The sequence below is a fragment of the Gastrolobium bilobum genome, unplaced genomic scaffold (genome assembly GCF_033153095.1).
Source record: "Gastrolobium bilobum isolate Gb01-03AN ecotype WA unplaced genomic scaffold, APGP_CSIRO_Gbil_v1 utg11607, whole genome shotgun sequence".
Lineage (NCBI taxonomy): Eukaryota > Viridiplantae > Streptophyta > Magnoliopsida > Fabales > Fabaceae > Gastrolobium > Gastrolobium bilobum.
The window spans coordinates 347,573-361,489 of record NW_026898683.1 but is presented as its reverse complement, the minus strand read 5'-3'; the positions used below and the strand labels follow the sequence as shown (position 1 = coordinate 361,489).

The 13,917-nt window shown below is 35.2% G+C and overlaps 1 protein-coding gene across 1 annotated transcript; it reads left to right on the top strand.

The window, feature by feature from the left end:
- The first annotated feature begins 811 nt into the window (after positions 1-811).
- On the top strand, positions 812-2,210 carry LOC133318302 (protein S40-7-like). The gene has a single exon (XM_061520294.1). The coding sequence runs from the start codon at positions 840-842 to the stop codon at positions 1,581-1,583; it is 744 nt and encodes a 247-aa protein (XP_061376278.1). The 5' UTR covers positions 812-839; the 3' UTR covers positions 1,584-2,210.
- The last annotated feature ends 11,707 nt before the right edge of the window (positions 2,211-13,917 follow it).

The window sequence follows — 13,917 nt, the reverse complement described above, 5'->3', positions numbered from 1 at the left end:
TTTTTTTCTTCGATATTTATATTTTCATTTAAACTACTTTTGTTTTTAATTTTAGTCTTTTTTACTACTTTTGTTTTTAATTTTAGTATATTTTATTACTGTTGTAATTTTTATTTTTATTTTTGGTACATAAAAGGGCGGGGCTCAAAAAAACAACAAAAGGAAAACTCTAATGAGCAACTAGTATTCTATCTTTGCCAACAGAAGACATATAAGCTAGATTTGTATCCAGAGGAGGTTTTCTTTTATTTTTTTAATACATTTATTTATTTTATTTGAACACATAACACATTTGATTTTTTTTTTCCTATTTCTTATTTTATTCTTTTATTAAGTGTTATAAATTTTCATAACATTTGGTTTTCTTTTTCTTTTTCTTATCACTTTATTTTATTCTTCTAAGAAGGGTAGAATATATATTCTGAGTTAATTTTCTAACAGTGTCAAGAAGGATATGAATGAAAAAAATCACAAGAGATTAAGTGATTCAAAACGATGATAATTTTTGAACTTTTCCCTAATAATAATGGGAGAGATTATATTTATTATCTTTTTTTCTTATTATTGAATTTTAACGGTTGATTTTCGTCAATCTAACAATTATAATTTATTAAGAATTAATATTTAATTAATAAGTGTGATCCAATAAATTATAACCAAATCAACGGTGAAGATTTAATAATAAGAGATAATAAAAAAAATTATAGTTAGTCCCAATAATAATAGTGTAAATTAAAAAGGAGAAGAAGCGAAGCTATTATTTGCTCATCACATTTAAATTCACCTCCCATTTCTTTCCAACACACAAACCCGTTAAAAGCTCCGAACTCGAACTTGGGATGGATCTACGCGATCCGAACCGGTTACCTAACCGTAAACCATTCTCCTCCACGGAGCGGTTACTCGGCGTGCCATCCCACGCGCCGCCCCTCGAAAACCCTACCTCCTCCACCGCCGACGAGTTTATCGAGGACGACGTCGTTTTCTTCGACGACGATTACACCGAACCCGGCCCCAGTTACAACCACGCCTCCTCCTCTTCCTTCTCACCCATAACGAATCACCACCATCATCACAACCACAAGGGCTTCAGGTTCGGCTCGCCCGATGCGTTCGGCATCCTCGCCGCCCTGCCGGGAAACGACGCCTCGCCGAACTCCCGAAACGGTTCGCACTTTTTCCGCAAGGCGTCCGCGTCCGCCTCCGTCTCCGCCTCCGCGTCGTTGTCCTCTTCCGCCTCTTCTTCCTCCTCGCGTCTCATTCCCGCCATACCGAGGCCTCCGTCGGACCGAATTCCGTCGTCGGTCAAGTTCCACCAGTCAGCGCCGGTGAATGTTCCAATTTCGTCTCCGGCGATGTTGAAGGCCTCGAGGAGACGGCGCGATGCCGACATAGACGACGACAGCGAAGAGGCGGCGGAGGACGAAGAGATGCTTCCTCCGCATGAGATTGTGGAGAGGAATTCTGCGCAGTCACCGATGCTGGCATACTCTGTTCTTGAAGGCGTTGGGAGGACGCTGAAAGGGAGAGACTTGCGCCAGGTTCGGAATGCAGTTTGGCGCCAAACAGGTTTTCTTGGTTGAAAAAGACTTCTTCTTGTGAATTCTTGAGATATTATATCTTTTACTCTTTGATCTTCAGTGGCCACGAAGTAGTTCTTGGAAATAGGCAAAAAGCCTATATAATCCTAATTGAATGTAAAATTGTGAATGTTTAGGGTGGTTTTTCAACTTGAATTACCTGGTCAATACAGAAACACAAAGCCTTCATATCTTTATTATTGGTCTATTGAGGTTTTATTGATTTACCTGATTGATATATTGGGAGAGGCTTTGTATCGTGTTGTATGTATCTCTTATACTCTTATTTAATATACAAGAATATATTCGGAGAGGTTATGACTCCTAGGCTGATTTTTTATATGCACCTTCATGAGGGTAGTTTATAAAGCACATTTGATTGGAAACTCCTGTTGAAGCTATATAGTGCTTGGGAAATGTTAAATTTACTCAATCAATCAGTTTTAGTGTAATTACTTCTTTTTTCTTTGAAGAAAAAAGAATAGTAACTCTTTCAGCCATTGGAACTGGGCAAATTGGCTTGGTTTTGGTTATTTGGTCATCCTAACATTGATAGATTTGTCAGCACCTGATTACCTGCTGCCATTTTGTCCTGAAACAAACTTTGAACTTTTTTTTAGTAAAAGTAGGATACAATGGTTCTTTATAGTGTTGTTTTTCGTGGATTAAGGGGTCATGATAATTACAACTTTCATATTTTTATTTATTTATTTTTTTCGGGTCCATGTTAGGGTCGAGACTCAGTGTTGGGGCAAGGGATTGGAAACTGAATACTAGAGAGAATTAAGAGAAGCCATCAGGTTAGTTAGGGAAGTTAGGAAGATAGCTTGTTAATTACGATGGCAATTAGGTAGTTAGGTGGATAAATAGCTGAAATTATATAGGAGTTACGCATTCGGGAATTTAGATATAAGAACTGATCAAATGCTCTGTTGTGAAAGAGAGGCAACTCTTTGTAAAGGGGAAACCCTTAGTAGGAGAATTTTTCCTTTAGGCTCTTAGTTTGTAATTCGGCAAACACTAACTAAAGTATTCTTTTTCCTTTTTCTCTCTCTGTATTTCTCATCTCTATCTCTGAAAACTCAGAACCCATTTTTGGGTTCATAACAGTCTATAATCTTGCAGACAAGAAAGCCGTAGACATGGAGCTATTGTTGCTCTGATTGTGTAGGCCTGTGGGGTAGGGAGTGGCTACAACCTAAGCCTTTGGGTATTTATTTTGTGCATGTTAGGAATGACAAAGGGTGGAATGGAAGATGAGTAAAAGACGACTGGTGACTAGTTAGTTTCTTTTCTCAGCATGTACCCACCCTACTGCTTCAAATATTTTCTATGCCTCTCTTTGTATATTGTATGCTGCTCTCGTTGATAGGCATATATTGATAAACTATCCTTTGAGTGTGATGGATTCTTTTGTCCCCTCAGATCAGCGATCTTTTGTAAATAAGTTTGATTAACATGTCGTTATTTGTGATAATTATAAACACACCTACCCAATCCACTTATCTGAGCTTTTGTTGAGTAGTGGCTATTTCCATATATATATATATATATATTCAACACAACCGTTCCCAATATTTGCTTCAATTAAAATGAAAACAACCATTTGCTTATAATGTTTGGATTTACTGTCTAGCCCTTGTTGGCGTGCAATTGTTGCATTGCTTAATGATCTCTGGCTTTCTTTTGTTCACTTTTGATATATATATATATATATATATATATATATATATATATATGCAGATTATATTTTATTCCTGTCATAGATTAATTTGTGTGTGATGAAAATTACTTGATTAGCCATTCTGGTGTCTCGTGTTTTTTAAGTTCTATTTCTTCCACTTTCTCTCTTATCATCTCTCCGTTATTTGTTTAAAAACTTGCAAGGCTTCTCTTAGCTTTGGGAGGGATTGCACAGTTTCACACAGGCATGTAAATGAAGTAACATGAGCATGAGAGTAATTTGGTGCTAGATGGTAGTTTGGGCAACCTAGAAGGATTCAGAAATTTTTTCCTAGACTTATTTTGTTGCAGGATGTAACGATTCTTGGTTTTCCTTGTATGTGCTAAGTTGATCAATTCTACACCGATTCCGGGGCTGCCTTTTTGTTTTCCCGACTGTTTTATGTTTTTAAAGAAAATAGATAAGTACATTCCATTCATTGCAATTTGCAAGTGCTTTTGGGTTATATTTGATAATTTGGCAAACAATGGAACAAAATTAGTTCTTCTCTGCTAGGGCAGATTGGAGTTTCTTTCATTTGGGTTCATTTACCACCGATCCCAATTAGTTTGGGATAAATGTGTTGTTAATGCTGATTTTTTGTTGTTGATATTTTTAGTAATGTCAAGACTCAAATAATTTTATCTTACATTCATTCAAGCTCAAATTGATGTATCATGTAACACCCTATAGTATTCCAGTATGTTATAATTACGTATGATATTAAGCAACCCCTTTATTTTGGTAAGTTCACCAGGTATCAGCCTAGACTAGGGTTTTCTGGGTTCAGCACCTATCAGCCTGGGATACCTTTGCACATGTAGCGATGACATGGCTACATGGGAATTTGAAAGCCTGAAACCTGCCACACTAGCATTTCCTCTAACTGAAATTCACCAGTTATACTCACAATAGTTCAATTAAAAATACGACTAAATGTTCCATTAACAATAATTATCATATTCAAATTAAACTCAAAATTGTAATTGCAACACAGTGACATTGCGGAATAATTAATTCTAGCTTAAACATATAATACTATTAGACACAACTATGGGGTTCTCATACACCCCGCAACATTATTTTCATTTTTCAGCAAACTGGGAAGTTCGCTAAGCTCATCACTGAAGCAAGCTCCTCAGCGAGCAATTCGCTCGCTTCACCTTGTTGTACTGCTCGTTGAAGCAAGCACTACAACGAACAAATTAATTCCACAGGCAGTAGCTACTGCCCATGTGCTTTGTTTCCTTGCAGCTCATCTTGCTGGAACGAGGGCACCAACCATAGTAGTTAAAAGCAGATTGCAGCCTGTTGCGGTCAACCCTGAAAAATGCTATAGCGCTATAGCGGGTTGCGGTTGCGGAAATAGCAGAAATCGCGTAATAGATTAATAAAACCTAGATACACCACACATATATATGCTAAAAAATAAAAACAATCAATAGTAACAAAATAATTATACAATAGTAACAGTTATTAGTTTATTTTTATGTGATAGTAACAAAATAATTTTACAAGATAGTAAAAAAATTATAACTATAACCTCCTTTTTTTAATTTGTGGGAAAAGTGTTTGTCATTTTAAATGACAGAAAGTTATGTCATTTTAAGAGAGATACAGACACAGAAAATTTGAATTTTAAATTAAAAAAAACCATCTACTTTCTCTCTTCCACGATTTCCATTTTTCTGTGTCTATCTCTCTCCTAAAATGACATAACTTATGTCATTTAAAATGATAAACACCAAACTCTTAATTTATAATTTTTTTTTTCAAAATAGATTAATTTGTATTTGAATACAAATTTTAAAATTATTTAAAATAAAAATTATGTATTTTTTTTACTTATTTTACAAACAAAAAATTATTAACTTTTAAACATTATTAAGTGTGTTTAATAATTCACAGTTTGTAAAATAAAAACAAGTACATAATTTTTATTTAAATAAATTGAAAATAGTGGGTAAACATATTTTTTTTCCTTTTCAAATTTAATCTAATCAGAGGTGTCTAGCAAATAAATATGGGTCTGTTGTGTGTTTCAATATATGTATGAATGATCACAACATTAACCTATTATGAGAGTCGGAAAAAAAAGGAGGATAGAAAAATAAGAGAAGAATTCATGGAAAAAAAAACCAAAAAAAAAGAAGGGTAGAAAAAGAGAGTAAGAGAAAACAAAAATAGGAGGGTAAAAAAGAATAAGAGAAAATAAAATTAGAATGTTACTTACCAGAGCTGCCAAGTGCCAACGAATAAAAGGACAAAAAGAGAAACAGGTCCGTTGTGGAATAGAAAAGAAAAATATAAAAAAAAGTGGATCTGTCGCTTTTTGTAATCGGTGAAGTGGGTATGTTGCTTATTGCAATCGGTGGAGTGTGTCAGTATATATAAAAAGCAGATGGTTCAAAAAAGATGAAAAGAATGGCCCATTACCCTTTTAATAATAAAAAATTAAATGTAAAAAATATCTACTTTTTTAACGCAAAACAGTGTTTCTTCTCTCTATTTACTTTCCATCTGCGATTTTGAGCGAGACAGACGCGATCTCCGCCATTTATCTCTGCAATATCGGCCGCTTCAGACGCGACCTCTTTCCATGGCGGTGCGGAGCGGATTCTCGCGGTGGTCCTCCGCAACCCGCGAACGGCGCGGGTAGCGCCGCTTTAGCGGCGCTTTTGACTTCTATGGCACCAACGAGCTTGCTCGCTCCAAGCTCGCGGAAGCGAGAACTTCAGCGAGGTTTCCCCTGCTTCAATTCAGCTTCTATCTCATTTTTAATTAGCTCGCTGGCCTCCTCGCGAGCAAGCAGAGCTTGAACACTTCATGGTTCATTTGGCTCCAAGACTCATTTCCATCCACTTTGACACCATCTTGGGTTCTTGATTAATCATGGAAAGGTAACCCACAACCGAACAAACTAGGATGCTCTTACATCTTCAACAATTTACACCAATTTATGACACTTTCTTGTCATTACTTGGTTTACAAGTTATGTATCCTTAACTTAATCTACAAGACACTTTGACAATAATGCATAATTCCTATACATTCCCAAAAAGTAAAAGGTACATATGTAATAGACCTCAAAACATGCAAACTAGGCATCCATGCCCTCCTATCATATATGCATGTAGTCCATTATTACATAATGTAGGAGGGTAAAAAAGAATAAGAGAAAAAAAAAATAAGAGGATAGAAAAAAGAATAAGAGAAAATAAAATTAGAATGTTACTTACCAGAGCTGCCAAGTGCCAACGAATAAAAGGACAAAAAGAGAAACAGGTCCGTTGTGGAATAGAAAAGAAAAATATAAAAAAAGTGGATCTGTTGCTTTTTGTAATCAGTGAAGTGGGTATGTTGCTTTTTACAATTGGTGGAGTGTGTCAGTATATATAAAAAGCAGATGGTTCAAAAAAGATGAAAAGAATGACCCATTACCCTTTTAATAATAAAAAATTAAATGTAAAAAATATCTACTTTTTTAACGCAAAACAATGTTTCTTCTCTCTATTTACTATCCATCCGCGATTTTGAGCGAGACAGACGCGATCTCCGCCATTTATCTCTGCAATATCGACCGCTTCAGACGCGACCTCTTTCCATGGCGGTGCGGAGCGGATTCTCGCGGTGGTCCTCCGCAACCCGCGAACGGCGCGGGTAGCGCCGCTTTAGCGGCGCTTTTGACTTCTATGGCACCAACGAGCTTGCTCGCTCCAAGCTCGCGGAAGCGAGAACTTCAGCGAGTTGTCCCCTGCTTCAATTCAGCTTCTATCTCATTTTTAATTAGCTCGCTGGCCTCCTCGCGAGCAAGCAGAGCTTGAACACTTCATGGTTCATTTGGCTCCAAGACTCATTTCCATCCACTTTGACACCATCTTGGGTTCTTGATTAATCATGGAAAGGTAACCCACAACCGAACAAACTAGGATGCTCTTACATCTTCAACAATTTACACCAATTTATGACACTTTCTTGTCATTACTTGGTTTACAAGTTATGTATCCTTAACTTAATCTACAAGACACTTTGACAATAATGCATAATTCCTATACATTCCCAAAAAGTAAAAGGTACATATGTAATAGACCTCAAAACATGCAAACTAGGCATCCATGCCCTCCTATCATATATGCATGTAGTCCATTATTACATAATGTAGGAGGGTAAAAAAGAATAAGAGAAAAAAAAAAAAAGAGGATAGAAAAAAGAATAAGAGAAAATAAAATTAGAATGTTACTTACAGAGCTGCCAAGTGCCAACGAATAAAAGGACAAAAAGAGAAACAGGTCCGTTGTAGAATAGAAAAGAAAAATATAAAAAAAAAGTGGATCTGTTGCTTTTTGTAATCGGTGAAGTGGGTATGTTGCTTTTTGCAATTGGTGGAGTGTGTCAGTATATATAAAAAGCAGAGGGTTCAAAAAAGATGAAAAGAATGACCCATTACCCTTTTAATAATAAAAAATTAAATGTAAAAAATATCTACTTTTTTAATGCAAAACAATGTTTCTTCTCTCTATTTACTATCCATCCGCGATTTTGAGCGAGACAGACGCGATCTCCGCCATTTATCTCTGCAATATCAGCCGCTTCAGACGCGACCTCTTTCCATGGCGGTGCGGCGCAGATTCTCGCGGTGGTCCTCCGCAACCCGCGAACGGCGCGGGTAGCGCCGCTTTAGCGGCGCTTTTGACTTCTATGGCACCAACGAGCTTGCTCGCTCCAAGCTCGCTGAAGCGAGAACTTCAGCGAGTTGTCCCCTGCTTCAATTCAGCTTCTATCTCATTTTTAATTAGCTCGCTGGCCTCCTCGCGAGCAAGCAGAGCTTGAACACTTCATGGTTCATTTGGCTCCAAGACTCATTTCCATCCACTTTGACACCATCTTGGGTTCTTGATTAATCATGGAAAGGTAACCCACAACCCAACAAACTAGGATGCTCTTACATCTTCAACAATTTACACCAATTTATGACACTTTCTTGTCATTACTTGGTTTACAAGTTATGTATCCTTAACTTAATCTACAAGACTCTTTGACAATAATGCATAATTCCTATACATTCCCAAAAAGTAAAAGGTACATATGTAATAGACCTCAAAACATGCAAACTAGGCATCCATGCTCTCCTATCATATATGCATGTAGTCCATTATTACATAATGTCCAAATACATCAAATAACTCTAATATACATATTGGAACTTAGCTACACAAAATAACTAGATTAAAGTCTTTGGCTCCATCTAACAACATGAGAATACCAAAGAAGAGTGATCATAGGCTAAGTCCAATAAAATACATCATGATATAATGAGCTACAAAATATAAATCCTATACATGTTCATCTAACATATATATAGGACGTCTCAAAATATATCATCATCATGCAATCTACTGTGGCCTCCTGCCAATAGATGCTCTAACATCATCCGTACCTGAAACGGGGTCACCAACGTTGGGTGAGATAAACATCTCAGTAAACTAAGGGTCCTTTGAGGACTTCTCCACCCCAAAGTTCACTTCAGGCAACAATCAATAAACAATATAATCATGAATGTATGTATGCATGCAAAGTGTGCAAAAGACTGTCTAATATTCCTGCTAGTGCCTCACACCGTCCTCAGAATATATATGCCAGTGTCCTAGCCATCCCTCATGGTAAACATACTTTAAACGGGGTGCTTAAGACGAAAATAATCCTAAGGCCAAAGAATGGTGTATGAATTACGCAACCGTGCAACATATCATATGAATTACGCAAACACTTCCTTACGACATACCCGTATAAGAATCCCTCTTACAACACACAACAGGCATCACATAACTTGTATTATATTCAATCTATTGCACAACCATATAAATCAAAACCCACACAGGCTTGGTGGAACAGTCAAAGAATAAATCTCAATGTTCGAAAGCTTACCTGCAAGAGCTTCTAACCACTAGATTTCTTCACAACCAAAAGAAATCACAAGTCACCTTCTTTGCTCCAAGAATGTCAATCAATAGCTATGCTATTACAACACCTATTCACAACGTGAATTGCATTCAATACACAATCAAGATGCAATCAATGAACATATCTATATTCATTAACCATGCTAGGCAATTCATAACTATTTCATGACATCATGGACTTACCTAGGCTTGAAATCACTCAAGTCTCCAAATCAAGCTCCATTGGCTTTTCCAATGCTTGATCAATCAAATGTCCACAAGTCTCAATCCTAGAAACATCATGGACACAATCAATACAACTCTTTTACATTACTTGAAACACAAGCAACATCAATACATAGACATGCATTTTTGAAATTAAGGAGGGTGATCAAAATGGTTTTCCAAACACATTTTCACTGTTTATGTTACTTCCTTAACATTTTCTCTAATATGCACTAAGCCTCAATCAAACCTCTCAATCAACTCACATTGCATAAAACCTTAGAAATTTCAATATCATGAAAGCAAGAAAAAGAAAAGGATTTCTTACCACCAATCACACCACAATGGCCAAAGGAATGCTTTCCAAACCTCCCATGAGCCAATGCACTTCTCCTAGTCCCTGAATCAACAAAGGGGCACCGTTTTAATGGAGGAAAACCTCTCCACACAATTGTTTTCAAAGGGATTTCTTTGGTGGGTTGAGTTCTCCTTGTGATTCTACACACTTTTGAAGTTGGAACCAAGTGATTTCTCCTTGTGATTCTACACACTTTTGAAGTTGGAACCAAGTGATTTCACTCACCCTAGCTCTCTTAGGGTTTTTGAAGCTCTCTTCTCACTCACAAATGGCTGCATCTATTCTTTTGTGGGAAGGACCGGGTGAGGTGTCTGTTTTCATCTAATTTTAGCAATACACATGTTTGCTCTCTAGCCTCCTCACTTCAGCGAGTTACATCAGTGAGCAATTACAAAGCTCGTTGAATAGCTCACTTCAGCGAGCATGCTAGCGGGGAGTGGGTGACAGGGATTTTTAGCATGTTTCTCCCATTTTCTAATTTGACCACACTTAACCATTTTAAATGATTATTTCCCTCACTTAACATTTAATTAATTTAATTAAGCCTCCTACTTAATTAATTTTCATTATGCACGATTAAATAATTAATCCAATGCATTAGTACATCTTTCAAATTAGGGTTATTATATATTACTAGTGTAAATATTTCTTACACTATTATTAAATTATGAATTATCATATTAAAAAAGTTCCCACCAAATCATTCTGGGGCATGTTCAGCTTTTAATTAATTTTGAAAAAAAAATGGTATACTCACAGTATTTTTGGAATACTCTAACTGGTGGTGAAATAATGCTATTTTTGTTTTAAAATCTCTCTTTTAGGTAATTGTAAAAAGATTAAATAGTCTTAATTATATAGGAAATATAATTAACCTTGAATAAATTATTTTTTCTTGAAATATTCAAAATATTGTCACTTTATTAATTTTTTTATGGAAAAAGCGTTTATCATTTTAAATGACATAAAGTTATGTCATTTTAAGAAAGAGATAGACACAAAAATTATTAAGATAATAGGATAAAGTGAAAAAGAAAGTAATATCTTCTTAGTTTTTAAAATAAATAAAATGATATCTACTAAAAAATAATAATAAATAACATGAATCAAAATTGCTTGCAAAATTAAACTTTTCTGTTGCCTGTCTTCTATTTCGCTTAACATTTGCATTTCAAATATTTTATTGTTTGTTTTTCCTAGTGTTTTGTTTTGTTTTTTTTCCCTTTTTTCCCCATACCTTAATGCATCTCGATGACAGTAAATTGGTTATTGCAGTTCATTATAAATGATAATTTAATTTAATTAGTAATTTATGAACTAAATAAATAAAGAGAAAAATATTTATCTTTTTAAATGACACAACTTATATTCTTTTACTTTCACAAAGAGGTGGGATCCATACCTTTATTTTTTTTGTCAACTCTCTCTCTCCTCCTTTATCTATCTCTTTCTCTCTCTTAAAATGACACAACTTTACATCCTTTAAAATGACACACATTTTACTCATAAATAAATCCTATGCATACTCCGTTATTGATAATCACAAAGTAATTCTTATTATGAACAATTTGACAAACACAAGCGAATGACAATGGAGGCAGAGGAAGATTCCAACAGTTTTTATCCTTCCAATGCCAAAAAACTCTTATGGCGCTGTATATGTAAATGTCCCGTTATCATGTATTATTAGAGAGAGTTCCCTCCCATGATCATGATCGTGCCACGAAGCACGACACTTCAAAAATCCTGACGTGTCATGTCCGACACTTCCCGACACTCTCGGACACTCCAACACGCATTATAGAAATTCAAAAAAATGTTCAAAAGTTGCGTTACGTTGGGTTTTTAGCTCCAACTATTAGATTTGTTATATTATGATTACCATTTTATTGGGTTTAATATAAATATTTGGGATATCTTTTGTTTCTTTACAAAATTTATGAATATTATAAGTTTAGATTCATTTTTTTGTTAAATTATTGAATATTAAATATAATATACACTACATAAATTAAAAATATTATTTAATATCAAAACGTGTCCTAACGTGTCGAAAGCTAATATTTTTTAAAATTAACGTGTCAGAGTGTCGTGTCGTATCGTGTCACGTGTCCCGTGTTGGTATCGGTGCTACGTAGGATGCGATTGTGGCTCCTTGCTCTTGTAAAGCCTAATCCATCAAATTCTTCCCGGATATCCCTCTCATTATTGATTGCCATTTTGAGCAGTGTAGTACTTGCTGATTTTCTAGTGGGACAATGGCAGTTCCATCTTATAAACTCAATAAATGAATGGTCCCTCTTTTGTTCCGTTAAGGCTTCACTTTAATGATTATTCGGCTACAACAACCAAAGATTGTTTTCCATAATATGCGTTATCTAATCTGTTAGCTTCGTTTAACACTCTTGCGGTGGAGTAGCTAGCTGGTTGTTGTGGTGTTGCATTTCTAAACCAACACTTTATTCTGTTGCATGTGGAGGTTTTTCTTTCTTAAAATGACTATCATCAGCCAGAGAATGTGCCCAGAATGCCTCTTTCTTAACTTGCATTTGCACTAGGCGAAAAGAGATTGTCTGCATTTCTAGTTTGTCATTTTGAGATAAACTTGGCACAATTCACACAACGTTAACCGTTGCAGTGGAAAAGGTTGGAAAATTAATGATTTGCATGAAAACCAAACAAAATTTCGAGGACTTGTGATTTTATTTTATTTTTCCACAAGGACTTGTGATTAAGGTTGTTGAAGGTAAATGCAATTGACCAGGAACAAGGGAAAAGTAACCAATAACTAAGCACACACTACTTGTGTGAATGGTGGGTGGTAAAGCGTCCAAAGCGAGCCTATAGGCTATAGCCAGCACCAGCAATCATTGGTAACGGAAGATCTTTCATGTGAAAATATTCAATTAAAAAATCTTGCAATAAAAATTGGGTGGCATATAGGAGTATAAATAGGCTAGGCTTTGGTTTAATAGATCAGATTTGTGTAAAAAATCTTAGGTCTGGCATGACTTGTTAGCCTGTGTAAGCCCAAATTACAAGTCTGACTTGACCTATATTTAAAAAATAAAAGCTTTGACATAGGTCTGTTAGCATGTTTAAACCTATTAAACATTCCATAACTAAAAAAATAGAAAAATATTTCTGCAGTTACTGCAGATAAGTTATCTGCATTTACTTCCAAAACAACATCGATTAGGGATTGAAATATTAAAAAATTATAATTATAAAGACTATAATAACCCTAAAATAAATTAAAATTACAAAAACACCATGATTTCCGTCCCAAAACAATGTCGTATTAGGCTTATCTGCAGTAAACGCAGAAAAATAAACCCTAAAAAGAATGACTAAAATAATATTATTTTACTATTCAAAATTATTAAAATAATAATTTTATTTATTTTATTTAAAATAAAAAATATAATATAGGTTGGCCTGTAGACTTATAGGTCTGACAGGTAAAAAAAAACCTATGACATTATTTCTAAGTAGGTTTTTTTTAAAGCCTAGGCCTATTTTATTCGACTATTTATAATAGGTCAAGTCTGACCTAATATAGGCTAGGTCATAGACTCCTGTAGGCCGATCTAACCCATTTACATCCCTAGTGGCATATTCTATGGGCAATAGCATCATTGAGTGATGTAAAATCGCATCCCCGTATATGTAAAATCGCATGAAAGTAAAATTAATTGGCATGTCAATACAATATTAACAACACCTTTATCCTAAATTAATTGGCGTCGGAGGTAGATGAACCCAAAAGAAATGTACGAAGGGATAAAAATAAATAAATAATATATATATATATATATATATATATATATAAGTAAAAATAAAAGGTTTGTAAAAATAATAATAAATAAATAAAATAAAAAAGAAGAAGGGGAAGGGGAAAAGAGATAAAGGAAAAGAAGAAGGGGAGGGGGGATGAAGATGAAAATGGACTATCTGAAATATAGGAATAACAATGGGTCTAATTCTTCACCATGCAAATAGCTTTTCTCCATTCCGTCCAAGACACACTGTCCACCAATTTATATCCCACTCTATTAAGCTTTGTTTTTATTACTTTCCCCCAAATAAATT

Excerpts from the sequence above, each read along its gene's own strand:
- LOC133318302 (XM_061520294.1), top strand. The coding sequence starts at position 840 with ATGGATCTACGCGATCCGAACCGGTTACCTAACCGTAAACCATTCTCC.